We start from the raw sequence: 26,678 nt of genomic DNA on the forward strand, positions 1-26,678 counted from the left end.
ATATTGATTATTGGTTCAGTTATTTTGGTATCCACGCTGTTTGGGTTTGAGTCAGTCCAGGTCTTCCAGAGGACCTGCCAGAGTGGCGGTACAAAGGCTGCCCATTTTCCCTCAGTTTTAGGTACAAATGTTTTGCTTTAAAAAAAAAAATCAACACTAGGAGCTAAATGATCAATATATCAGGCAGCCAAAAATCACTTTTTTTCCACACATCTGAACTATTCTAGGGCTAAAACAACTAATAGGATTAATCGATTATTAAAATAATCATCTGATAATTTATTTATCGATTAACAGTTAAATGGAGACTTCTTTTATACAAACAGCCATTCAACTTTTAAACTCTATGTAGCGTGGCTGCTATTTATAAAAAAAAAGATAACTAATCTATTTAATATCTTTCTGTATTTCTTATTATTACTAATTTGGTTCTCACATTTTGATCCCTGTCACATCATTTTTCTTTTTTAATCACCTTATTTTTTATGTTATTAGAAGTTTATTTTTATTTGCATTTTTTTTTGTTTGTGTGTCTCCTGTACTGCTCAAAGGAACTGGCCCTGGCCGGAGTAATTAAAGGTACACTATGCAACCGGTGTTGATTTTCCAGCGAGGCTCCCCCCAGAGGGCGAAAGTAAAAGTGCACTGTCGTAAATATGCTCAGCTGTTCTCCTGGTTTCTCCGTCAAGCCAGGCGCGGTTGTTTTGAGCTTAGCAAACAGGCGAACGCAACGAATGACTAACACAGTGAAAGTATGAACATGCACACAGAGAGAGAGAAACCATTCCAATGTTACTTACAATCGCATCAGCAGAAACGCGAGGTCCGCGTCAGCCTTGCAGCCTTATTTTTATTTTAGCTCTCGCCATATGGAAAAAGCTTGCCCGATGTTCATCCGTGTACGACTCCTCTCTCTGTCCGGAGCCCTTTTCCTCTTTCTTGCCTGCTCCGACATGGGCTTTCGCTGTTTTCACGCTGGTTCCGCCATGATAACTGCACAAAGATCGCCACTGTGCTAGCAACGAGCATGCTTTTAACTGGGGGGTATAGCAGTTCTCGCCGTAAAGCAAGACCGACTCTCGCGAGACTTCCGAGCCTGTGGGTGCGGGCCGAGGGCTCCTGCAATTGCAAGTGCGGTATTTCCCCCACAGACCACCAGGGCGGCCGAGAATACCTTTGTTCAACCTGAAATGAATCATTTAATCATCCAAAACGTTATGGAACACATTAATTAACTGAAAAATGTTGCATAGTGTGCCTTTAAGCGGCCTCAGTCTAAGGCGACGTTTACGCTGCAGGCTAACCTTGATGCTCAATTCAGATTTTTTTTTGCGTTGCCGTTCACATTTTAAAATATATACGACCTTTATGTGATCTCCTGTGTAAACTGCATTCATAGAGCTTAAGTGTCCTGCATGCGCAGTAGAGGACACAATGACATCACATGCCAGCGTGCTCTGTGTTTATGGAAGTAAACATGGATGGTAGTGCTGGAGCGCATCTAGCCATCTTTCCAAACCTTAAAAATCTTTTCAAGATGGTTAAACATAAATACTGCTCTCCGCATCATCGTCCATCATGGTTGCCGTTTTTGTTGCCGCTTCTGCGTAGCAAAAAGCAATAACCTTTGTCAGTTATTAATGGCGTTATGGTCGGATGAATGCGACCTGGCCGAAAAGATCAGATTCGTATCGGATTCAGGATAACATAGCAAAGTGGTCTGGATCGCATTTGAAAAAATCGGATCTGTCTTGTTCAGGCTGTCATGAAAAGAGCAGAACCAGGTGGCTTATGGGGAGAAAAAGAAACGGGATTTGGGTCACTTCAGGCTGCTGTGTGAATGTAGCCTTGGAGACTCTTTAGCTCAGTGTTTCCCAACCTTCTCTGACTCCTCTACCCCTTTGGACATTTCATCTTACCATAAGTTTCCATCTCAATCAAAAGTATTGATGATTGTCCAAAAGCGGAACGCACAATAACCAATTATAAAATAAAAAAGTCGATTATTTAATCTTAACCCCTTGAACCCTACGGACCCACCGGCGGGTCCAGCTGCTACGTGACCTCGTAATTTTACCAAACCCCCAGTATTGATGTAAAAAACATATTTGGCACAGTTTGGTGTCATTTATGGATAAATGTGCCAAAATGGCCTCTCCGCCTAAGAAATTTCTCACTAATACCATTCTAAAATAAATATGATTCATCTGATTGAGTCCAAATTTGGTATATTTTTACACAACATTTAGATTTGAAAGTCTGTACTACTTTTTTGTGCTATAAATAATATTTTGGTAGTGTTTTGCAATGTTTATTTCAAAGAAAATTTTGGCGAGGTTCAAAAAATGCAAGATATTTTGTATTTTGTCACTAATATTTCAGGCAGGGTCAAAGCTACAATGATGCTGACACCAGAAAACCATTCTATGACATCTTACCTTTACAGACGTACCAAAAGTTTCTTCTTAAATCTAATAGCTGTGAGGCTATAAGTGATTTACTTTTGTGTGTTTTTGTCAGGCAGAAATTTATTTATACCCCCTTAGGGTGTAAGAGGATAATTTATCTTTTTAAAAGGGATGCACGATATAATCGGCCCCCTATCGGTATCGGCCTTAAAACTGAATATCGGACATCGGCCACCCCACCGATATTTAACCCGATATTTGATCAGCTTCTGAGTTTCTAAAGTCTAAAAAAAAATTATAATAAAAATACGACTACTTCTTCCTCAAAAACTTCTTTTTTAAAGACTTAAAAACTTCTAAAGACGAGGGAAAAAATATTGATACATTACAATATCCCAATATCTTCATATGCTGATATATTGCCATTTAAAAACACCATATCAATCTCTTTTACTAATGAAATATTGCTATATGTCATCGTTATGCTACGAAATCCCCCAAAAATTCACCAAATGTTGCCATATTTTTATATGTTGATATATTGACGCGGTATCGATCTATTTTACTAACAAAATCTCACAAGAATTTGCAAAATATCATGAGAGGTTGTAACAGAACGATGAAATTTCACGAGATTTTGAAAGTAAAATAGATCGATACCGCGTTTTTAAAAATTAATTTGATATCAGCATATGAAAATATATTTGAGTATATTATTTTTCAAAGTGTCAGAAATGGATAACAAAACTGCTATTTTCAAAGACTACTTATTTTTGTCCAGCTTTAACATCGGTATCGATATCGGTTATCGGCTTCATGAGTTTTAAAATATCGGCATATCGGATATCGGCCGAAATCCCAATATCCTGCATCCCTAGTTTTTAACTTGAGCATTTAATTCTTTGGCATGTCATTCTTTCTAACTAAAATAAAATAATACAAGATAACAAGTTGCCCAGAAGCTAGTAAGGAATCCAAATAGATCATACTAGAAATCTGCCTTTATAAAACATTTAAACTTGAGGAATTAACTCCATTTCTTTTAAACTTTGTTTTGTTTTTTTATCATTGGTGACACCTGAGCTGCTTTGATCAGGTGTGGGAAATCCCAGGCTGTTCTCTACATCCATCCTGGTCCTCTGCTTGGTTTAGATGTGTTTCAAAGCTGAACTCAAACATAGAGGAAAAACTAACTTTTTGGCTGATAAAAGCTTAATTGTTAAATTGGGTCCTGATCAAGTAGAACAGACTCCAGCTCTATCTGATTTTATTACCTGAGAAATTAAATATTTTCATGTACTCATTGAAATGCACTCTTGGACCACTAGGGGTACGAGTACCCCCTGTTAGGAATCACTGCTCTAGCTGATAGAGCAGCAATTTTACCAACATTTTCAAAATATATATAAACATTTTGTATTTAAAATAAAAATACTCTGTCAATCTGCTCTATCCGGAAATCCTCAAGTGGAAAAATTTTAGTTCCAGCTGGTTTAATTTAGTCACAAATCTTTTTTAAGGAACCTTTGGTTATCCGATTATTAATGATTAATCAAAAAAGTAATCCAAAGATTAATCGATTTACAAAATAATCGTAAGCTGAAGCCGTAATTGAAACATTCGCTAGAAGAATAATCCCCCCCCCCCCCTCTCTCTATATATATATATATATATATATATATATATATATTTATATATATATTTAAATATACATAGATAAATGTTTTAAAACATTGGGAACTGACAGAATGGCTGGGATTGTCTCCATGAAAGCTTTAAATAATGACCGTATCCTGTTTTTTAAATGTGATGCTGCAGACAAATGTGAATAAATTACAGAAACATAATATCACACGGTTTGCTTCATGCCGTTTTCCAGAGAAGGGATCTGGCTGCAGACCTGGACCTGCTCTGTCAGGACCCAAAGTTTATTCCAGACGTTTTATTCGGAGCCTTCAGGAAAAGCACGTAGCACGTATGAGCTGCCGCATTTTACTAGTAGAAGAAGACAAATTTTTTTATGCGAGGTAAGTGCTCGTTTAAGTCTGCCTAGAAAGGCCAATAAATCCGTGTGTTATCGTCGTTTTTGGGTGATTTTCTTTTACTTATTAAAACATTATGTCTCTTACTTCGCCAAAAGTTTAACGCTGCACCTCGCTGTAAACTCAGCTTTTTAACAATAAAAAACACTTCCAAGAAAACAAAATATTTGAAAGTTTTGTCTCTACTGTTTTCTGCAGTGTTGTGGGGGAAAAAAATAAACAGAAGTTATTATCTATTGTGTTCATGTATCGAGGCATTCAGTGATTCACTGTTGGAAGACTGAGCTGATCCAGTTAAACTGGAAAGAGATTGTATATAAATCATTAAACACATGAAACAAACCCAGGAAATAAACAGGAACTTAAAATATTTCTGATATACTAGCTTTTAATTTACTTCGCCTTTACTTTGAAAGGCTTTGGATAAACTTCTGGTCCTGACAGAGCAGGTCTGCAGCTAGACTCTCCAAGCTTTCCAAGACACATAAGATCACTGAAATGAACGGAACTAAGCTATCTCTATAGTTCTGCTGCTATAGGCTTAGACTGCTGGAGGACATAGGGACCCCTTTTTCATCATTCTATCTCTATTCTCCCACTCTGCAGAATCTGTTAGTTCAATCTCTAACGTTCTGCTCTCTCTGCTTTTTCTCATAGTAGCTTCATCTGGTCTGTTCCTGTTTGGCTGTGACTCCATCCTGGAGAGAAATATCAGCTGCGCTGCTGCCATCAACACCTTTGTTTCTAGATGTTGGAGCTTGGCCTGTCTTCCAGTGCAGTCCTGTTTCTCTGACTGTGACTAACTGGATGTGCTCTCTTCATCCTCTGACATGGGAGCTGGCTCGGAGCTCGTCTGCCTGGCTGTGTGTTTCCTGGACGGGGCCGCCTGTGGAGCTGGTTGACAGTTGCCTTTTGTATCTATCCTTCTTTTTCTATGTCTGCTTCTGTCTCCTTGAACCCCAGTGGGCCTCAGCAGATGGCCGCTCACACTGAGCCTGGTTCTGCTGGAGGTTTCTTCCTGTTCAAAGAGAGTTTTTCCTCTCCACTGTCGCTACAAGCATGCTTAGTGTGAGGGATTGCTGAAGAGTCAATGAGTCGATGCAATCAGCTGGTTTTCCTTAGATAGAAAACTTTGACTGGATGATCTGGTGAACTGGAAAGTGACCTGAGATGACATGTTGTGAATTGGTGCTATAGAAATAAACTGAACTGAATTTAACTCACTGTTCGGCCTCTCCGTTGATCAGGGAGTCGTAGGTGAACATGAAGCCGCCATGCGGACAGAGAAGCAGCGAATTCCCCACATTAGACACTGGAGAGGATTTTGTGGGTCTCCTAAAATGTACAGATGAGGATGAAAACTAACATCTGGAAGAGTAAATGATCAACATCAGTAAGCAAAGAACAGGATGAAATCATCATGAGGTGAACCACCAACTCAAGCATTATGGCACTTTACATCGTGCAGCTGTGTTTAAACTTTCACATGGCCGTTTTTTTTCAAGGTGAGACAACAAACAATTTCCTCATTTGATGCCGAACCAAACATACCTGATAAATTTTCTCCACTCCTCCACAAAAAACAGAGGGACTATGTAAAGTCTATCTGTGCCCTGGAGGAACCAACCATAAAGGCATTAATGTTTCTGAAGTGAAAATCGAAGCCTTCAGGAGTGACAGTTGGATGTTTGTACCTGGGGCCACTTGGTGAGAGTTGGTCGGTTCTTTTCGTGGAAAAGGTTGAGGAGCTGATTCTTTTGATCCAGAGCCATCATCTTACTGACTGCCTCGTTGTCCTTCTCCTCCTGCTCCAACGTCTGAGGAAAAACGAGAAAAAGAAGCTTTACAATACAATTAAAGACTCCACAGGTTTTAAATGTTAAAATTACTAACAGAACTCAATTTATACTAGGGCTAAAACAATTAATCCGATTAATCGATTATTGAAATACTCAATTTGAAAAACAAATGCTAGTTGCAGCCCTAATTTAAACCTGAATCAAAAAGAGAGTTTAAAGGAATAGTTCCTAAAAGCGCCTTCACGAGTCTACGGAAACCGCGGCAGACCAAACCAGATGAAAGTGCGCATTCAGCGTCTGCTCTGCCAATAATGCAAGCGTAGAAGAAATGTGCTGTTTACCTGTGCAAAGAAAGAAACAACGAAAGAAAAATGTCTGAGGACTTCAGTGTTGAGGAAGAGCATGAGTTCTTTGCCGAGCTGAATGCGCACTTTCATCTGTTTTGGTCTGCCGCGGTTTCCGTAGACTCGTGAACGCGCTTTCAGGAAATCCTATACACTACTGTTTATGCTCTAAAAACATTCTAAATGACTTCGTTTCGAGTAAATTCTGGATGCTACCCACTCAGGACACTTGGAATACATTGGACGAGCAGTATGGAGGAATATTGACACGTTTTTTGTGGACTTTTATGGACCTTTCTGTCTCGGTCACCATAGACCTCCATTATTTGAATGTCAGCAGACAGCAAGAAGCCTCCCAGATCTCCAGATGCATTTGAGATATCAAAAAAGTACTCCAGAGTGTTGTTCAGCATGGGGGTGAGTAGAAAATGAAGGCTAATCATGTTTTGGGTGTACTATTCTTTTAAAGGTGTTTTGATAATCCCATCACAGATAAACTGTCTGAAATTCAAACAGGTAAATCCACTAGCAGACATATTTAAGCATATTTTTTCCATCGGATTTGTCCAGCTAAACATATATTTATAGTCCCACCTGTTGGGACACTGTCTATAACCTGCCGCCTTTCTCTACACTGTGGATATAAAGAGCACTGGAAAGCACGTTTTTACACAAACACGTCTTTGTGTTGAATTGACAACACTTTATGTATCAGACTTTTTAAAGAGGGGTTCCATGAGACATGAGTAGAAATCAGTAGATTACTGGAACAGTACATAGCCGAGGCAGAATAACGCTGCCTATCGTACTGAGAGACTTGATGGTGTGTGTATCGGAAGTAGAGGTGAGTATTGGCATGAGTGTTGCGATTCGATACATGTCGCGATACTTGGGTCACGATACGATATTATCACGATATTGCAGTATCACTATATATTGCCATATTTTCCCCAGCTATCAAAATCAAATGATGAGATAAAACAGCAAGTGCTTTATATTTACATCAGAAAATATTGATTAGGTATTATTATCCATGTTGTTTGGGGTTTTCTTCCACTGTGCCTCAAATACAGATTTGGTGCTGCATGCAAACTTAAAGGGCTCCACAGCGTTTTCTGCCAGAGTGGTGGTGCAGAGGTAGCCCATTTTCCCATCAATGTTTTATGTAACCATTTTTTTTTTTTGAAAATCGATACTAAGAAGTGAAAGATCGATATTATATTGGGCAGCCGAATATCACGATATATCGCCAAAACGATTATTTCCCACACCCCTAATCGGAAGACAGAGACCAACAAGACCTCCCTCATCCTTGGCCCTATCTCAATTTTTCGAAATAGTCGCAAAATTGAGCTTTCAATTTATATAACAGCACCTGGCTGTTTTTTATAAAGGTTACTTTATACTTTTATACTTTAAGTTGTTTTTGGAGAACATCCTTTTTCACTTTTACTTGAGTAAAGAGGTCAGGTTGATACTTCAACTTTTCCCAGAGTGTTTTTAAACTGCAGTGTCTTTACTTCTACTTAGGTAACTAATGTGTGAACTTCTAACACGACTGATTATCCGTCTGAAATCCGTCTCACCGGAGCTGCTCCATGTTAATCCAATGTAAACAGAGTTGTTTGTGCTTGTTAAATCAGAAGCGACTGGCGCTCTGTGTTGACGTCAGTTCAGTGCGTTCAACAGTGTCGCGTAATTTAGTTGGTCAACCCCGCTCTGTTGTTCCAACAGTATGCTGATCAGAGCCGAGGAGATTTTAGGGGTATTAATATATACTCTATATCAAATCTTCTTAAAGGAACCTTTTGTTATTCAGTTAATATAAAAATAACAAACAATTGACAGATTGATCGATTAGCTAAAAGATTGCTAATTGCAGCTCTAGTCCTGAGTAACCAGAACCTGAAGCTCAAAAAAAATGATATAAACTTGCTTTGCAATAAAATGCACTTCTTTGAAAAAAGAAAGTAAACTTAATTAAAATACTACAATCTGACATATTTCACACCCATCAACAGATTTAAGGTGTTTTTTGAAATTTAATTTCAGAGACATTTGGTTTATCACTGATAAAATTAAGTTATAATCCTGCTAAACAGATTTGATCTATCTCTGTAGTTATGCTGCTAAAGGCTTAGACTGCTGGAGGACATAGGGACCCCTTCTTCATCATATCTCTATTCTCCCACTCTGCACTACTTGTTAGTTCAATGTTTAATGCTATGTTCATTCTGCTTGATTCTACACCTTTGTTTCTAGATGTTGGAGCTTGGCCTGTTTTCCAGTGTAGTCCTGTTTCTCTGACTGTGACTAACTGGATGTGCTCTCTTCATCCTCTGACATGGGAGCTGGCTCGGAGCTCGTCTGCCTGGCTGTGTGTTTCCTGGACGGGGCCGCCTGTGGAGCTGGTTGACTGTTGCCTTTTAAATCTATGCTTCTTTTTCTATGTTTTCTATTCTGCATTAAGTGAAGCAGGGAGCTGCAATAAAAACAGGCTAAGATTAAAGAGGCGGGCTAATAAAGGACATCATAGGCTGTCATGGATGCCCTACCAGACAATGCCGACACGGCTCTTGAAGGTGGGTGAATTCTGGGGCTTTGGGGAAGTATTCCCTCAGCTTTGTCCAAACTTCAGTGGACACCAGCTTCCGTTCTGTCTCCAGAATACTCAGTCCTCCTGCAGCAGGAGCACAGGTGTCATGGACAGATCTAACACTTGTTTCATTATCTCAAATATTAAAATAAATCAATAAATCTAAAGATAGTTATAGAGAGTAGGAAAACACTGTTATTGTGGCCGGAACGCACCATGACCGCAAATAATGTCTTCATTGAACGTCTTCGTCTCGTCTTCAGTCCCTTCGGAGACGTCTGAGCTGAACTCTGCAGAGGACATAGAAAAGCAATGAAAATCAGAAATATCCTGGAATAAAATCAATTATCCTTGTTTTCTCCCTGATTATTTTGAATTAAACAGCGAAACAAAGCAAGAATATATTGTTTTCCTGAAACAAGAAGCCAGATATAAAACCCATTCTCTTTTCTCAACTATATTACCGTATTTTCACGACTATAAGGTGCATATAAACTCAAAATGTGCGGCGCGCCATATAGTGCGGTGCGCCCTATGTGTGTTGTTACAGCGGACGTTGTTGAGACCGCCATGAGAACGTTAAAGGGGGAAGTGTGGGCGTGGATTGTGTATAAAAGAACAGGTATGTGCTTTATGCAGAACTCCTCATCTCCTCATTGAGAAGATGATGAAAGAGTGGCTGAGGGAGGTGAATGAAAGGAGACCAGGTGGTTTTTTCCACGCATCACCATCGCTGTTAATCTGTGACTCCATGCGAGCCCATCTCACAGCCGATGTGAAAAACATGGTGAAACAAATGAACGCTGTGCTTATTGCGTGAGGTCTGACAAAGGGACTTCAACCGCTCGACATCGGTGTGAACCGGCCGTTCAAAGTAAGGCTGATTTCACACAGGACGCAGTGGGAGTTTACATGCAAAGGCAATGGTTGACGCGCGTCAAGGCGCAGCAAAATGTTCCGCAGCGCGTTTTGAGCAGCAGGCACAACGCGCCGCAAACACACTGCTGCTCGAGATGGAAAAATTAAAGTTTTCCTGCTCGACGCGCCGCATCAACCAATCAGAGAAGCTGATCTGGGAGCTGGCAGGGAGACAGACACATCGCTGATGACACAGAGTGCTGTGATCACTCCTCTGAAACAGTTTATCGACACCTAAATTAACTCAAAATACTGAAACTTGCCGTCAGAATATGTTCGCTTTTATTATCCTGGTGCCTGCAGTTTGGATTATTTAGATGAAAAACACCTACGAGCCGCCGCGGTGAACCGCGAGGAGGCGACCCGGCCAGAGGCTGCTGTTGAATTAAGTTTTCAGGTGTATTTTCTCACTTAAAAACATATTAAAACTACTTTATTCCCACTGATCACAGCAAATATAGCTGCAAGGCAGAGAAAGGATAGTGAAGCTTCGCCCAACGCGCGTCAGACACACTTTTGGCCCGCGCAGCCAGAGCAGCAAAGCTGCTTCAGCCGCGCGTCAGAACTAACTGGTACAATCTAAACTGCAGGCAGCAGGATAATAAAAGTGAACATATTCTGACGGCAGGTTTCAGCATTTTAAGTTAATTTATGCGTCAATAAACTGTTTCAGAGGAGTGATCACAGCGCTCTGTGTCGTCAGCTATGTGTCTGTCTCATGGCCAGCTCCCAGGTTTGATTAATACTTTGTAATAAATACATGAATAAAGCACAAACATACTCAGTTTTGTAGGGGTGTCAACAATAATCGATTCCGCGATGCATTGCAATGCGGGGCATGCACGATTCAGCATCGATGCGGCAACGTGCCATAATCGATTATGTCACTGTTTATTTTCTGGCCTCAAATGGACAAGTTGTGAAGTTTCAATTACTTCCGGGGGCATACCAACAACAATCAAGATGGCTGAGGCGGGGGGAGATGACAGCGATAGACGGGTAGGCCTAATTTAAAACGCACCCAAAGCTTGGAAAGCAGATATCTGGGCACATTTCGGATTTTACGAAGTCAATGGGATTTTGATGCATCGCAATGCATCGTAGAATCAAATTAAATCGCAACGTAACCTGGTGAATCGTAATCGAATCGAATCGTGAGGGCAGTGCCAATGCACACCCCTACAGTTTTGCTCCCACTCTATTTTTAAACATGCAGTAGAGGTATTTAAACGTAGTAGAGGATATTTACCGGTATATAAAACCCGCGCCCTATAGTCCGGTGCGCCTTATGTGTGTTTTAAATACAGTAATGGCACACATAAATGAGACTGCGCCTTATGGTCGTGAAAATACGGTATTAGACAGGTAAGTTAACACTTTGTTCTTAGTATACAGTCATAGATCTTTGTTATTATTTTCTGTTTATAAGAAGCAAAATGCGGGCAGTTAAAAGTCTAGCGCCCCTAGTGGCCATAAGGTACACAGTGTGCCTTTAAGGTGAGTCTGATCCTCATATTAGCATGAGACATGAGACCAACATGCAGGTCAGAGGAGACGTGTTATAAACCCTTCATCCCAGCAGGACCTCGGCACCCACCGCTGAGATCGACGCCAAAAAACTAAAAGTTATAAGTTATGAAATCTAGAGCTGGACGGTTTATAACAGTTCTGATTAATCCATCTTCAGTCTGTTTTCCATTTATTACATGAAACTAATTTTTATCAGCTGTGTGGGGGGGGGGGAATCAATCTCCTATTAATTTCTTTTTACATAAAAGGATTTCTTAGGGCTGAGTCGTTCATTCAGGCCTCAGAGCTAAAAGGCTTCTAAGGGAGAGGAGTTCTTTTATCCTATTAAGGAGTGTTTGGGATAAAAATAATAGCTCTCATAACAAACTGGACTTTTTCTCAAGGATTATTTCCCTACATTATGTGTGGAGACCTTCACAGCCTTTCTGTAGGGTTTTAATTAAGGAGAGATAAACACTGTCTGGATCAGAACAGAGCTAAATATCATGCTGCGAGGGAAGTTGATGTCTTGCTCTCTTTTTACTTGCAAAGTAAAATGAACCGAGTGAAATCCATCGATCTCTGTAGATTTAACCACAGCGGTTCCCTGATGTAAACTGACCTTAGCCCACTGCTAAGGACCTAATTATTTGATTCCGATGTTTAGAAGCAGAGGTGGACTTCGGCGATCGAGGACTGGAGTCTGACGCCTCGTATGTTTCATAGTAACGTCTATGTGCTCGTCTCATAGGCGTTGATGGGCATCCCCCTAGAGGTGTGGAGCTCTTCCGTTATGCTAGGTTGCAGCTTTTCTTAACTTGTAGTATTTTTCTTAGCATGTGTTTTGGTGGAGTCTAATGTTTGAATTTGCAGGACCTTTTAAACATGCTGTGAAACGATTTCCCCTCCACCGAGGGCTTCAGCTAACAGATATCTACAGAGGAATCAGATATCCCATTTACACTACGGAGACCGGTCCGAGCTCAGTAACTGGGATAACTTATTGTGTGTAAATGGAAAGCAAACTGAACTGAACCGAGCTAGACACAACCGGACAGAGCTAACTGCAGACCAGTTCCAGAGGTGGGCTCGGTTTTTCCCTGGCTCGGTTCTCTGATAACAAGAGCGCATGAGCAGAACGCGTCAGCTCCGTCTGGCTGCACATCCCGATTCACACTCCATTCCAGTAGTTGGCGGTAATGCCCCTCCGGAAACAGAAGAAGAAGAACAACTTCTTCAACTATAAACAATAATCGAAATCTTCTCCACGCAACATTTTAAATAATGGCATTTTAAACAATAACACCGAAAGACAGCGATAATAATCAAGCATAACTTTCTGAATGTAACGGGCGCCGCCATTTTGATTTGCTTGATTCCCTCCTTCTTCGTCTTCTTCTTCTTGTTTTTTATGGCGGTTGGCAAACAACTTTTGGTGCATTACCGCCACCAACTGCTTGATTTCCTCCTTTAATACTGGCAGTAATACCGCAGATCGTCACTAGGAGGTGAGGAGTCGAGTAAACGGTCATCAGAACAGAGCTCGGCCTGGTTAACTGATCCGAGCTCGGACCGCTCTCGGAATGGATCGGTTTTTCAAGGGTAGTGTAAATGGGGTAAGAGAGTATCAAAGGAGGTGAGGATTGGGATGTCCCGATCTCGAGATCGGATAATTTCCGGTGATCGGAGCTCTGCTACATTAGCTGACTTTTCGCACAAATCTTTACAGCAACTACAGTAAAGTAACTGCTAGTTGACAGTAGCTGTGAACGGAAACCTCTGTGGCGGTGCAAAACAAGCATGTCAGAAGTGAGGAAATATTTTACTCTCAAGAGGAAAGACTGTCCTAAAGCTACTTGCAATGTCTGCAACATGGCAATTTCAAGAGGAGTTAGCAGCAGAGCTACATCAAACACCACATGCTTTATTCGTTCATCTGAGGACAAAACATGACGATGTGTGTAAAGCGTTTCGTAAAGCTGCAGGTGGAACGGTTGTTAAAGCAAAGCCACAAACGCTGGACGTTATGAGGAGAGACAAATACTCCAAAGAAAATAAGAGCGCACAGAGAGGTCGGTCGTGTTTATTGCTCCTGACAACAGGCCCATCTCAGGAGAACGTGGGACTGACCAGTCTTCTGTAAGCTTTGAGCCCGCGCTACGCTCTGTCATAGAGACGCTACATTGCAGACGGCCATTTAAGATGAACAAGGGCATTTTAAATGTGCACTTTATCTTTTATTGACTTTATGGCATTCTATATTAAGCACTTATAAGCTAAAAGTGGATCTTGGATCGCACTTCCTTCTGATAACACTGTATCAAGTTAGTGTTTTTCTTTTTACTTTTGTCTAAAATTTTTAAAACCTTTAATTCTAAGTAAGATTTTAATTTCATTGGATTTACAATAATAAAAGCAATTATTGGTGGAATTCCTTATTGATGGAATATTAATCTTAAAAAGATTTGAGTTACTTGTTTGAATTTTATAAATTTAAATACTAAAGGCAGAATATCAGATTGGGACTCTACATTGGATCGGATTTGAGGTAAAAAGATTGGATCGGAGGCCTAAAATGCTGACTGGGACACCCCTAGCAGTCTGCTGAGGCTTACTGTTAGCGTGCGGTCCCTGGCCGTTGGTCCTGCCATTGCTGTGTTTGGTTTCATGCTCATCTTCTTCCAGCTGTTCCAAAGCCAGCTGCCTCCAGCCACGCAAAGATGCCTTTCCCACCCAGTAGCCTTCACCACTACAAGACACAAAACAAACACAGGATTTATGAAAACTACACTCTTAAAATGAAGGAGAGCACAGACCAGTCAAACAAATCCAACCAAATTAAAGTTAAAGGGGGCTTTTTACTTACTTGGATGTGCGCTTTACTAGATTAGAAATCCCTTTGTAGTCTTCATCGAGCTGTCTTTTTAGCCGCAGCACCCTGCACCGCTCGCTGACGCAGTCTCTACACAGAGAACAACCTGAAAAAAACAAACAATTTAACCGAAACAAAACTACAAACAAATATTCTACTTCAAACCCCTGAATCTTAGCCAGGTTTGGGATTATTTTCAGAGCATCCCTATCTTAAGTGAGTTATGCTGCGTTTAAAGCAGAAGCAGCTAGTTTACATGCAAAGTTAATGGTTGACGCGTAGCAAAAGGTCCAGCGGCGCGTCTGGGCAGCTGAAGCAGCGCCTCATGAGCTTCTGAGGATCTGACTCGCTTGTAGGGCTTCAGAAGCAGCAGCTGCTGCATTTGGAAAAATGTAACTTTATCTGCTGGACGCCACATCAACCAATCAGAGAAGCTGATCTGGGAGCTGGCAGGGAGACAGACACAGCACTGCTGATGCCTAAATTAACTTCAAATGTAGAAACCTGCCGGCAGAATATGTTCGCTTTTATCATCCTGGTTCCTGCAGTTTGGATTACGTACATTAAACCCGCCTTCCAGCTGCCGCGACCAGTAGTGGAAAACCGCGAGGGGTAAGCGGGCCAGAAGGCATCAGACCCACTTTTACCTCTGCGCAGCTAGAGCAGCAAACATGCTTTAGCCGAGGGTCAGAACTAAACTGGTACAAGCATGAAAACTGAAGGCCTGAACGTAGCATTACTGCTGTTAAAGCCTGCAAAGATGCAGAAAGGTTCATTTGAAGAGCGTTTGAAGAAGGTCCCTTCTGTAGCTGAGAGCAAACAATGTTTGGCTCACCGTCAAGTCTTGGTCCGCCACCGTAGCGTTCGTACAAGAGTTTGGCTGCTTGCAGAGAAACCCTCTTGATATCTGTCATCTTGTCTGGGTGCAGCTTTCCATGAGAACAAAGAAAAATGGAGTTGTCAATTTCCTTGGTGGCAGTGGAGTCATCGAGCCACTTCTTCAGCCACTCCAGGGGGATAAACTCAAATGGTTCTCCTACAGAAGAAAGGCACAGAAACATACAAAGCATTTAGATCATCAATCTGGGGCGGTTTACTCTAAACCAGGCATCCCCAAACTCGGTCCTCGAGGCCCGCTGTCCTGCAGGTTTTAAGGGTTTCCCTGCTTAGCACAGCTGATTATCATGAATGCAGTAGAGCAGAAGCCTGTTATTCAGCTTTCAATTAAAATCAGCTGTGCTGGATGCCTGCTCTAAACATTCATCTCAGTTCCCTGACTTCTGATATGTAACCCCATAAGGCAAACTAAGTCGCACTGAATCTAGTACTACCGTATTTTCACGTCTATAAGGCGCATATAAACGTCTTTTTTTCTCTCAAAATGTGCGGTGCGCCCTATGTGTTACTGCAGACGTTGTTGAGACCACCATGAGAACGTTAAAGGGGGAAGTGTGGGCGTGGATTGTGTATAAAAGAACAGGTATCCGCTTTATGCAGAACTCCTCATCTCCTCATTGAGGAGGTGATGAAAGAGTGGCTGAGGGAGGTGAATGTGAATGTAGACCAGGTGGTTTTTTCCACGCATCACCATCGCCGTTAATCTGTGACTCCATGCGTGCCCATCTCACAGCCGATGTGAAAAACATGGTGAAACAAATGAACGCTGTGCTTATTGCGTGAGGTCTGACAAAGGGACTTCAACCGCTCGACATCGGTGTGAACCGGCCGTTCAAAGTAAGGCTGCGTTCACACCGGACGCAGCAAGAGCAGCAAAATCGCGTCTGCTGCTTCCTTTTTGCTGCTTGTACCAGTTCGTTTTGACTTGTGCAAAGTGTGTCTGACGCGCGTTGGGCGGTAAATAATAACTCAGGTTAAGGCAGGAGAATGGGGGCGGCGGTTGAGGGGAGGGGGGCATTTATTTGTTATATTCATTTTGGTCACTTTTCTGGTCACTTTAGTTTATTCTTTGTCAGTATTTAATAACATAACTCAGGTCTCTTAAGTTATTTTTCTTTAAAACAATTCTGTTATGGTTAAATAAAGATTTAATTTAAAGTCTGTGCTTGTGTTCTTTATTAAAATTAAATCATTTAGCAATATTATAAAAAAATTCCAGGCAGAGCTGCACATAAAATATGGTTTCAAATCTTTTCAATAATTATCGATCAATATGCATTTTTATTTTTATCGATAAGCTTTTTTTCTATATCGCCCAGCCCTAGTTACGCCCACCTTATGTCACACTGACTTCCTGTTGTACTTCTAAAATTTTACCTTCAGACATGAACAAAGTCCCATTTTCTGGGTAGTAGAGTCATTAAGGAACATTTTACCGACCGTCTTTTGCAGGTAGAAGGTCGTAGAGCTCCTTCACCTCTTCATGCTTGGCCCTGCCCTTATCCACACTCTGCTTTCTCATGTTGGCCATCTCCATGCACCACTCTTCAAACTTATGGTTGTCTTGGTCGACCAACTTCTGAAGGAATGCTGATGAAAGGATCCACAGAAGGAAGATCAGAAAACAAAGATGGTTAAAAACTTGGCTGAGATCTTTGGAGAGACGTTCTACTCACCTGGGACCTCGACGTTAGTCCTGGAAGGTTCTGAGCTCTTCTCCTCCTGGACCTTGTATACCAGCATGTAAGCGTTTCTAGAGCAGTGGTAGCCTTTACTGCATTTGGGTTTTCTGGATTGGGTTTTTCCTGTTTCAGCTAAATTAGGAGAGATGAGGAAGCAAAAGGAAAACAGTTCACTCTAACAGGCCTCAACCGGATTCAACTGTTACCAAAAGTTTACATCCGGTCACCATGGGTGTTCATCTTCTCTTTCAGTGATTACCAACCTCTAGTAACCCTAGAGGCCAGCCATGGCATTGCACTGAAAACATGTAATATTTGACTTCCCAGATAAAGAATTTTAATAAAAAATGGCTGGAATCGGGTTTTGCTCTGTAAGGTCCAGAAAGATCAAAAGAAAATGTCCTAATCAACATTTAGATGATGACTAGAGTGGGTATGGCTGCACTGCTGCTCTGCGAATGAGTGGCTGAAACATCCCACTGCTGTGGACTGAGGAGAAGCTCAGGTGGTTCATTAACACCCAGCTGATTGATGAACACCAAGTGAAAATGATATAGAAAAGCTGAATATTATTTAGTTCATGTTTTTTTCCTGTTTTGTCAAGTTTACATGTGTTTATAGGGGACTTAAACAGAAGCGCTCTGGTTTTTTGTTAGAAAACAGATTTGTAGCTTAATTTGCTTTTATGTTTATTTCAGTACTTATTTACTTTCCAGGCAACATATTAATGTTGTTTTTATTCTAACTCAGGACTGGTTAAATGTTTATTAAAACATTAAAATGAACATAGCCTATTAAACCACGACATAACAAATTTTTTTAAAAACAAATATTAATATTAGGGATGCACGATATTGGGATTTTGGCCGATATCCGATATGCCGATACTTTAAAACTCATGTAGCCGATAACCGATATCGATACCGATGTTAAAGCTGGACAAAAATAAGTAGTCATTGAAAATAGCAGTTTTGTTATCCATTTCTGACACTTTGAAAAATAATATACTCAAATATATTTTCATATGCTGATATCAAATAGATTTTTAAAAACGCGGTATCGATCTATTTTACTTTCAAAATCTGGTGAAATTTCATCGTTCTGTTACAAACTCTCGTGATATTTTGCAAATTCTTGTGAGATTTTGTTAGTAAAATAGATCGATACCGCGTCAATATATCAACATATAAAAATATGGAAACATTTGGTGAATTTTCGGGGGATTTCGTAGCATAACGATGACATATAGCAATATTTCATTAGTAAAAGAGATTGATATGGTGTTTTTAAATGGCAATATATCAGCATATGAAGATATTGGGATATTTTAATGCATCAATATTTTTTCCCTCGTCTTTAGAAGTTTTTAAGTCTGTAAAAAAAAAGTTTTTGAGGAAGAAGAAGAAGAAGTAGTATTTTGTTTTTTTAGTCTTTAGAAACTCAGAAGCTGATCAAATATCGGGTTAAATATCGGTGGGGTGGCCGATGTCCGATATTCAGTTTTAAGGCCGATACCGATAGGGGGCCAATTATATCGTGCATCCCTAATTAATATCGATATTATTAATAAATATTATAATAATAAACTTATTAAAATGCATAAATGAAAGTGCATGCATTATAAACCGAAAAAATCCAGCATTACTGTGCTGCTCTGTGATCCTACCAGAAGGTCATGCACAGACCATGTTTTCAGGAGGACTTTCTCACTTCAACATAGATTCTAACTACTTTCTACCCGCAGATCACAGCTAATATAGCCGTCATTGTTCCAGGCACAAAAAGGATAGAGTAGCTCCGCCCACCGCGCATTAAACCCACTTTTCCACCACGCAGCGAAAGCAGCAAAGATGCTTCAGCCGCGCGTCAGAACTAAACTGGTACAAGCATCAAAAAATGAAGCTGCAGGTGCGTGTTAGCTGCTCCTGCTGCCTGAACTTAGCATAAGACATTTAGCATCTCTTTGTTAAATAGAAGAGCTCAGTCTGTCTTAGAAGGCAGGAATTTCCTTCCGGTTTGATAATGATTGTTTTCAACTTTCGGCTACTTTAGATCACAGATGAAATGTAAAATGATTGCAAATACAGGGAATGATATGTTGACAGTCAACAACAGATCTGATTCTGAAGAAACTGTTATAATACATTTTGTCCAAGCGGCGTTGCCATATAATGATGAATTAAGAAGGGGCGGGGCCCCGAGCAGATCTTGTACGTAAAATTAGAGTGATTTATAAAAACGCAGCCGCTCACCGATGTCCTCTTCAATTCCAAGCTGCAGCTTCTTTCCTTCCATTTTTTCGATCTCCTCATCGTTGAATTTGTACCAGTCGCCGGTAAGAGCGTCCTTGACGTGGGCGATGTAGTGTCCCGAGTAGGCGCTGATGCCTCGGTGGATCAGCACCGCACTCAGCTCATAGACAGAACTCTGGTCTGAGGAAACAGTCAAACATGAAACTTTTCATCCAGGATATCATAAAAAACATCTTCCTCAGGAAACACTTTAGCTAGCGTTGAAAGTACAGACATGAATTCAGTTTTTGACAGAATTCATCTATGAAAACATAAAACTGTCTGACCTATTCTGTTCAAGGGCAACATTTTTATTTATTTAATTTTATTTGTAATGAACTTTACATTGAAGGAAAATCTCAATGTGCTACAGGTAACATCATCATAAAAAGGTAAAAGCAAACAAAAACTAAACTTCATTGTAAAGTACATATGAATAAATAAGTCGATGGCATAATTATAAAAGGTTAACAGTCGTAAGTTCAGCGAAAAAGAATTGTCATAAATCCTTTTTTAATATTCTGTGTAGCCTGGTTGTATAGCAACAATGTTACACAAGGATCTTGGTCTGAGAAGCGGCGAACAAACAACGCGAGCTTCTTCAGAAGGTCTGAATCACTCCTGATGAACCGAGTGAGAAAGTAGCTTTAACCCCAACTAATGGAAACATCTTTACCCGGTATTAACAAGTTCAGTACCATTTTAAACTTTGGCTAAAAATATAAACATATTACTGCAACTAAGGACACAAAATGCAACACACCTTAAACAAAACTGAATTACTACTATATAAATACAATCTTATAATAAACGACATAGAGAAGCTAAGAGCTAGCTAAAACCACCTAACAACTTTCATGTGTGAGCTAATCATGTTTAACAACGCCATACTCGGTTAAACAGACCGAATATGGCGTCGTATGGAGTCAGGATTTCACAAAAGCTTGTTCAGGGTTCCTACAGCATTAGGCAAGTTAAATTTAAGACTTTTTAAGACTTTTTAATGCCACTTGAAATAAAAATTCAAGACCAAATTCACAAGAAACGCAAGAAAAACCTGCTTGCATCAACTTAACCCAAAGGTTTATTTTAACATAAACCACTGCACTAATGTTTCAAATGTTGAAAAGCTTCCCATACAGGAAGAAAGCTAAAAACACACAAATGACAGATATATTTGAACAATTATTTAACTGAATTCACAAACTTTGTTTTAGCAGGGAACAAAACAAATCAGTTTAAAGCCCCAACATAACCAGTGCTAAGTCTTTTTTGCAGCTATTTTTCTTTGTATGGTTTTCTTAGTATGTTTGATTTGGTGATAAGTGGAGGCGTTGCAGAGACAAGGGTGGAACTAAACTGAGAAATACCGGCTGTTTCTCTGTAACTCCATTTTGACGCTTTGTGTTTGACTCCACTGCCTTAATTCCCATCGTTCTGAGCTTGAATGACTTCTTGCATAAATCCACTGAGCCTCATGTATGTTCCCTGGTTTTAGCCATGGAGAAAACTCTTGGCTGGAGACAATTTTGGTTACATTTACACTTGCTCATATTTTCCAGACAAAAAGTTAATGGTGCATCTCCCAAATGACCCGGCCGCAACAACGCTTTTATTGGTTCCGCTATCGGGACGGAACCAGTAATGGCGAGCAGTTATTTTTTAATTTAAAAAAAAATTGTCAATTTTAACGTTTTATTTAGATTACAAAAATAAATCATAATAAAAATAATCGTGTTTATGATGTTTTAAAAATTAAGACTTACGAAAGACTGATTTAAGACCTTTTAATACCAATTAAGGCCTTAGTTTTATTTTGAAGAATTCAATGCCTTTTAAGACTTTTTAAGGACCCGCGGGAACCCTGTTGTTCCTTCTCTGAAGGCGTGTGCTTTGATTTCCACGCTCCTGCAGCCTCCCTCCTCCTCCTGTGGACCCGTTTTCTCTACGATCTTGTCAATTTTGTCACTTTCAAGGCATTACCCACCAGACAAAGCAACCCCACTGTGATTGGCTACTTTTGAATCCTGCATTCTGAGTTGTGACCCGTTGCCAAGGTGAGCAGCGTAAACCATCTTCCCGTTTCAAGCTATTGTTTGAGCTAGCAGAAACTTTCGGGCCTCTTTTGTAGACGTCCTATAACTCTCATTCAGACCATGTTATATCTAATATGGATGTAACTAACGATTACTTTACGAATCGATTAATCTGTTGATAATTCTTCAATGAATCGATTAATATTTGGATTGCATAAGGTTCCTTAAAAAAGATTTTTCAAGAAATTTAACCAGCTGACATAAACATTTCCACTTGAGGAGCTCTGGATGCTAAATGTTTAGATATTTTCTTTGCTCTGTCAGCTCCAGGAATGTTTCATTGTAATCGATTGATCACAATGAATCCAATTAATTGGTTCAGCCCTAATATCTAATGATGACTTTGATTACCAACTTCCAACTCTTAAAGAGAAGAGGGTTAGCCTGAAGTTGCTCTGCTAGTAGAAAGAAGATTACAGCCTCAAGAGGCGGGATTACCTGACAAGTAGCCAATCACAGGCAGGTTGACAAGTGACAAAAGATGACAAGAGTGAGCTGAAACACGTCCACACGCTAGGACTCATGCATGGAAATCAAACCACACACGTGCAGAGAAGGATCAAGCACTTGTGTGTGATATACTGGGGCCTGTTGTTCTCTACTTATACATGTAACATGCTAAACATGCGCATTAGGAAGAGTTAAAGAGTGTCCGTAGGAAATAGAGCTGTTCAAAAGAGGATTTATTACATGAGTTGACTTTTGGCAGAATCCTGACGCCATATTTGTCCTGGTGTTCTGTCAGAACAGCATAGCCATAGTCAACAATACCCGTTTGTCTCTAAAGTTTATCCCTTTAGTTTTGTACGAAAATGATAGACTACCGCAACAGGCATCAATCCCTTTAGTCATGTACAAAAAAAACAATCTAATTACTTACTTTTTACTGTTTCTTGAAGCGTATGACTAACTTAAATTGTTTTTCTGTACATGAATAGAGGGAAACACGCCCTTCGAGGTAGTTTAAAGGAATAGTACACCCAAAACATGATTAGCCTTCATTTTCTACTCACCCCCATGCTGAACAACACTCTGGAGTACTTTTTTGATATCTCAAATGCATCTGGAGATCTGGGAGGCTTCTTGCTGTCTGCTGACATTCAAATAATGGAGGTCTATGGCGCCCGAGGCAGAAAGGTCCATAAAAGTCCACAAAAAACGTGTCAATATTCCTCCATACTGCTCGTCCAATGTATTCCAAGTGTCCTGAGTGGGTAGCATCCAGAATTTACTCGAAACGAAGTCATTTAGAAGGTTTTTAGAGCATAAACAGTAGTGTATAGGATTTCCTAAAAGCGCGCGCCTGCGCGTTCATGACGCTACGGAAGCCGGCAGACCAAACCAGATGAAAGTGCGCATTCAGCGTCTGCTCTGCCGATAATGCAAGCGTAGAAGAAGAAATGTGCTGTTTACCTGTGCAAAGAAAGAAACAACGAAAGAAAAATGTCTGAGGACTTCAGTGTTGAGGAAGAGCATGAGTTCTTTGCCGAGCTGAATGCGCACTTTCATCTGGTTTGGTCTGCCGCGGTTTCCGTAGCGTCGTGAACGCGCTTTTAGGAAATCCTATACACTACTGTTTAGGCTCTAAAAACATTCTAAATGACTTCGTTTCGAGTAAATTCTGGACGCTACCCACTCAGGACACTTGGAATACATTGGACGAGCAGTATGGAGGAATATTGACACGTTTTTTGTGGACTTTTATGGACCGTTCTGCCTCGGGCGCCATAGACCTCCATTATTTGAATGTCAGCAGACAGCAAGAAGCCTCCCAGATCTCCAGATGCATTTGAGATATCAAAAAAGTACTCCAGAGTGTTGTTCAGCATGGGGGTGAGTAGAAAATGAAGGCTAATCATGTTTTGGGTGTACTATTCCTTTAAAGTGTATTTATAGTGTTAAATGTGTTTTTCGTACAAAACTAAAGGGCTAAACGGGGATAAACTAAAGGGAGAAATGGGACTAGCATACATGTATGCAAATCTAACATCTTGCTCATGCGTATTGAGTATAGGTATGCTGGGGTACGCTGATCTGGCAGAACGCCGGCTCAAGAAAAGTAAATCAGTACCTAGTTTTCTTTCCAAGAACGGTTCCATGTCCAGCTGCTCAGGAAAATTGATAAAAGTGTTGAGCTTCTTCTTTAGACCCGTTTGTCTGTGAATGACAGAAATAATGATCAGTTTCAGCTTTTTATTCATAATGGTTGTTCAGGTCATCCCTCCATCTTTAAATCAGACAGATTGATGGTTAGATGGAACTAAGGCCGTCAGACCACAGCCAACCGTGTGACCCGTTACTGACCTGTCAAAGACAAAGCGCATGAGCTGCAGGTTGAGGGTCGGAGGGAGGCTGTGAAGTCTGATTCTCCGGGTGGCGTTCTGTTTGCTCTGGCAGTTTTCACAGAAGTAGCGGTTCTCTCCATCCAGCTTCTCTTCCTACAAGGACACAAGTTTCAGCACAAGCTGTAAGCTGACACCACCACGCTACACGAAGAAGTAGAAAACACATCAACGCTTCATTCGGTTCAGTTCTTTTATGGCGTTTTCCACAAACTGTAACGTCTCTACACATTTACATTTGCCGACCCTCGCCAACGGGAGCCGCAGCCCTACACGTTTTCCACGCAGATTCATCCACGTAGTTATAAATTTTCCTAGGTGCTACGTGCAAAAATTCAGTCAGGGCTTGGAAGCCCAAAATGACGTAATTTGGCCGTGCAGACCTTGGAAGTGCACCGAGCATATACCAGGCAGAGGAGGTCTTTTACAGACTGATGAGGAGGAAAGCTAAACACTTTGTTTTGCTTACAAATATCCAGATTTTCTCACTGCCTTTGCCTCCCGATCCTCAAAGTTATCCTTTACATAACAGATCACTGTAGCGGTTTCTGCATCTTTAATAGTGGTGAAAATCCTTCTTTCTTAAAAGCTATAGTGGAGGACTTTCGCATATTTTTGACAAGACCTGCCCTCTCCACTTTAAAAAAAAATGCACTTGCACAACCCTGTGCGCGCTGCTGATAGGGAACGCCTGTTAAACCCGTGCGAGGGCGTGGAGGAGCCCGTTTCTCCTCGTGCACACTCTGTTTAAAAGTTGCATCGCTCATAAAAGCTTAATTTCCTAAAGAGGATTTTAAATTTTTCTAGTTAGGCCTTATGTAAACATAATCACCAGAATGATTGACGATTAGGATGACCACTCATGTTGATGATCCACCAGGAAAAAGAACATCCTCCACTATACCTTTAAATATGCCCATTAAAGGAAAAGTCCGCTCATATTCGGAATTCAAACTTCTGAAAGTTCTTTAAATCTGAAATGATTCCATCCTGTTCAATAAATGATCAGTGTTTTTAATTCAGATTAGGGCTGCAACTAACGATTATTTTAAAAATCGATGAATCGGCCTATTATTTTTTCGATGAATCGGACAAAAAATATTTTTTATATTTATCTCTTTATTCCAAAATAAACATTTTAGACAGAACAAACAAGCACACAAGTACAGGTTGCTCATTAACTGTACTGGTGCAATATGAAAAATAAATGTTTGTGTTAAAACTACGCAAACTTACATGAGAAATGTAGCTGTACATCCACAAAATATAGGCTACTTTGTTTCATAAAGTGCAAAAAAAGACATTTTTGTTTTTAAAGCCCCTAAGGGGTTCAAACAATAGGCCCCCCCATTTCAACAAATGAGTTTTTTTAGACTAGAAGAGTTCTGCCTTTTAAGACAGGAAAGTATAGCAGTTAAAGTTGCTACTTGAGAAAATACTGAACCATAGAGATAAAAATAGCCCTGTGATTCAAATTATAAATTGTATTTGGAATAAAAATGAGAGAACTAGGGGTGCTAAAAAACACATCCTCCAAAGACAGATATTTACATGGGAATGTGGCAGATAATTAATTGACATATTACTGATCTTGCTGGATTTTATTCTGCTTTACTTCCATAAATTGCAGGATCTTTACTTTATCTTTGCCAGAAGATTTAAACTTTAAAAGTCTTGCCCTCATAATTTGCAAGTTAATTTATTTATAAAGAAAATATAAACGCTGCTTAAGCTAATTCAAATGAAATAAAGTGTAAAATAAGTAGCCAACCTTATCACTGTCTGTAACCTACTAACAAGGTAAGGAAAGCATCAGATGAGCTACCTGAGAAACTAACGTTACGTTTCCCCACTTTAAAACCAAACAAACATGGTGGTTCCGTGCCATGTTAATTTGTTTTGACAAAAGTTGCATGTTACGACTTTTTTCGCCTTACAAAGCGCAGGCTATTTTAATTATTGTGATCAATTTGCGCCGTCAATCCCGGCGCATGCGCGCTTCATTTGTAGTCTGGACGCTGAGGGTAAACATCCTGCGGCTCTGACTGCAGCGCTGAGAGGGACTCCTGCGGGAGAACGGGGTTGGGATGGGGGAGGCGCCCCACGGCAGAGTAGGAACGATACATGCTTTCACGTAAGAGTCTCCAAAAGCCGCCAGTGACACCGTAAAAAGTCGCCAGATTTGTCGCTAGTCGCTTTTTTGAAAAATAGTCGCTGGAGGGGTCTGAAAAGTCGCTGACTTGGCAACACTGCACCTGCAGCGCTGACTCGCTGTGCCGTATTTTTTTTTCTTCCCCCGCTTCAGTCAAGTGGATGTGATGACGGCGGCGGCGGATGACGCATTAATCAAGCGACACAACTAATCGATGATGAAATTCGTTGCCAACGCTTTTAAAAGTCGATTTTTATCGATTTTATCGATTCGTTGTTGCAGCCCTAAATCAGATCAATTTTCATGTGAATGTGCTTTAATGGCTCTAATGAGTCAATCATGATTACAACGATAAGTGTACACCTCTGTAGGCTTTTGCGTGAAACTAATACGCAGAGAAAGTCACCTTCAGGAACTCTGTGATGCACTCAGTGAGGTTTTTGTGGCCCTGAATATTCAGCTCCAGCTCATAGAATCTGGACGGCAAAGTAGAGGATCTTCCACACTGATTACACCTGCAGAAAAAGACAAACAACGTCAAATAAACCAGAATAAACTGAGCCTGGTTCTGCTGGAGGTTTCTTCCTGTTCAAAGGGAGTTTTTCCTCTCCACTGTCGCTACAAGCATGCTTAGTGTGAGGGATTGCTGAAGAGTCAATGAGTCGATGCAATCAGCTGGTTTTCCTTAGATAGAAAACTTTGAATCAATCTGACTGGATGATCTGGTTGA

At 40.5% G+C, this 26,678-nt stretch overlaps 1 protein-coding gene across 3 annotated transcripts in view; it reads right to left on the minus strand.

The window, feature by feature from the left end:
- The window catches only part of usp48 (ubiquitin specific peptidase 48), a 41,908-nt gene that overhangs the window by 10,921 nt on the left and 4,309 nt on the right, over positions 1–26,678 (minus strand). For all 3 annotated transcript variants that reach the window (XR_005281147.1, XM_038289181.1, XM_038289182.1), the window contains exons 7-20: positions 26,355–26,463; positions 23,759–23,892; positions 23,526–23,611; positions 19,320–19,499; positions 17,062–17,199; positions 16,826–16,975; positions 15,324–15,524; positions 14,483–14,594; positions 14,232–14,365; positions 9,405–9,479; positions 9,149–9,273; positions 6,145–6,267; positions 6,002–6,063; positions 5,675–5,785 (exon numbers count right to left, since the gene is read on the minus strand). Coding sequence is in view for 2 of the 3 variants with exons in the window: in XM_038289181.1 (XP_038145109.1) it covers positions 5,675–5,785; positions 6,002–6,063; positions 6,145–6,267; positions 9,149–9,273; positions 9,405–9,479; positions 14,232–14,365; positions 14,483–14,594; positions 15,324–15,524; positions 16,826–16,975; positions 17,062–17,199; positions 19,320–19,499; positions 23,526–23,611; positions 23,759–23,892; positions 26,355–26,463 (1,740 nt within the window). In the remaining variant the exon portion in view is untranslated. The remainder of the gene's footprint in view (positions 1–5,674; positions 5,786–6,001; positions 6,064–6,144; positions 6,268–9,148; positions 9,274–9,404; positions 9,480–14,231; positions 14,366–14,482; positions 14,595–15,323; positions 15,525–16,825; positions 16,976–17,061; positions 17,200–19,319; positions 19,500–23,525; positions 23,612–23,758; positions 23,893–26,354; positions 26,464–26,678) is intronic.

This window comes from Cyprinodon tularosa, unplaced genomic scaffold (assembly GCF_016077235.1).
Source record: "Cyprinodon tularosa strain WSP-4 unplaced genomic scaffold, ASM1607723v1 ctg264, whole genome shotgun sequence".
NCBI classification, from domain to species: domain Eukaryota; kingdom Metazoa; phylum Chordata; class Actinopteri; order Cyprinodontiformes; family Cyprinodontidae; genus Cyprinodon; species Cyprinodon tularosa.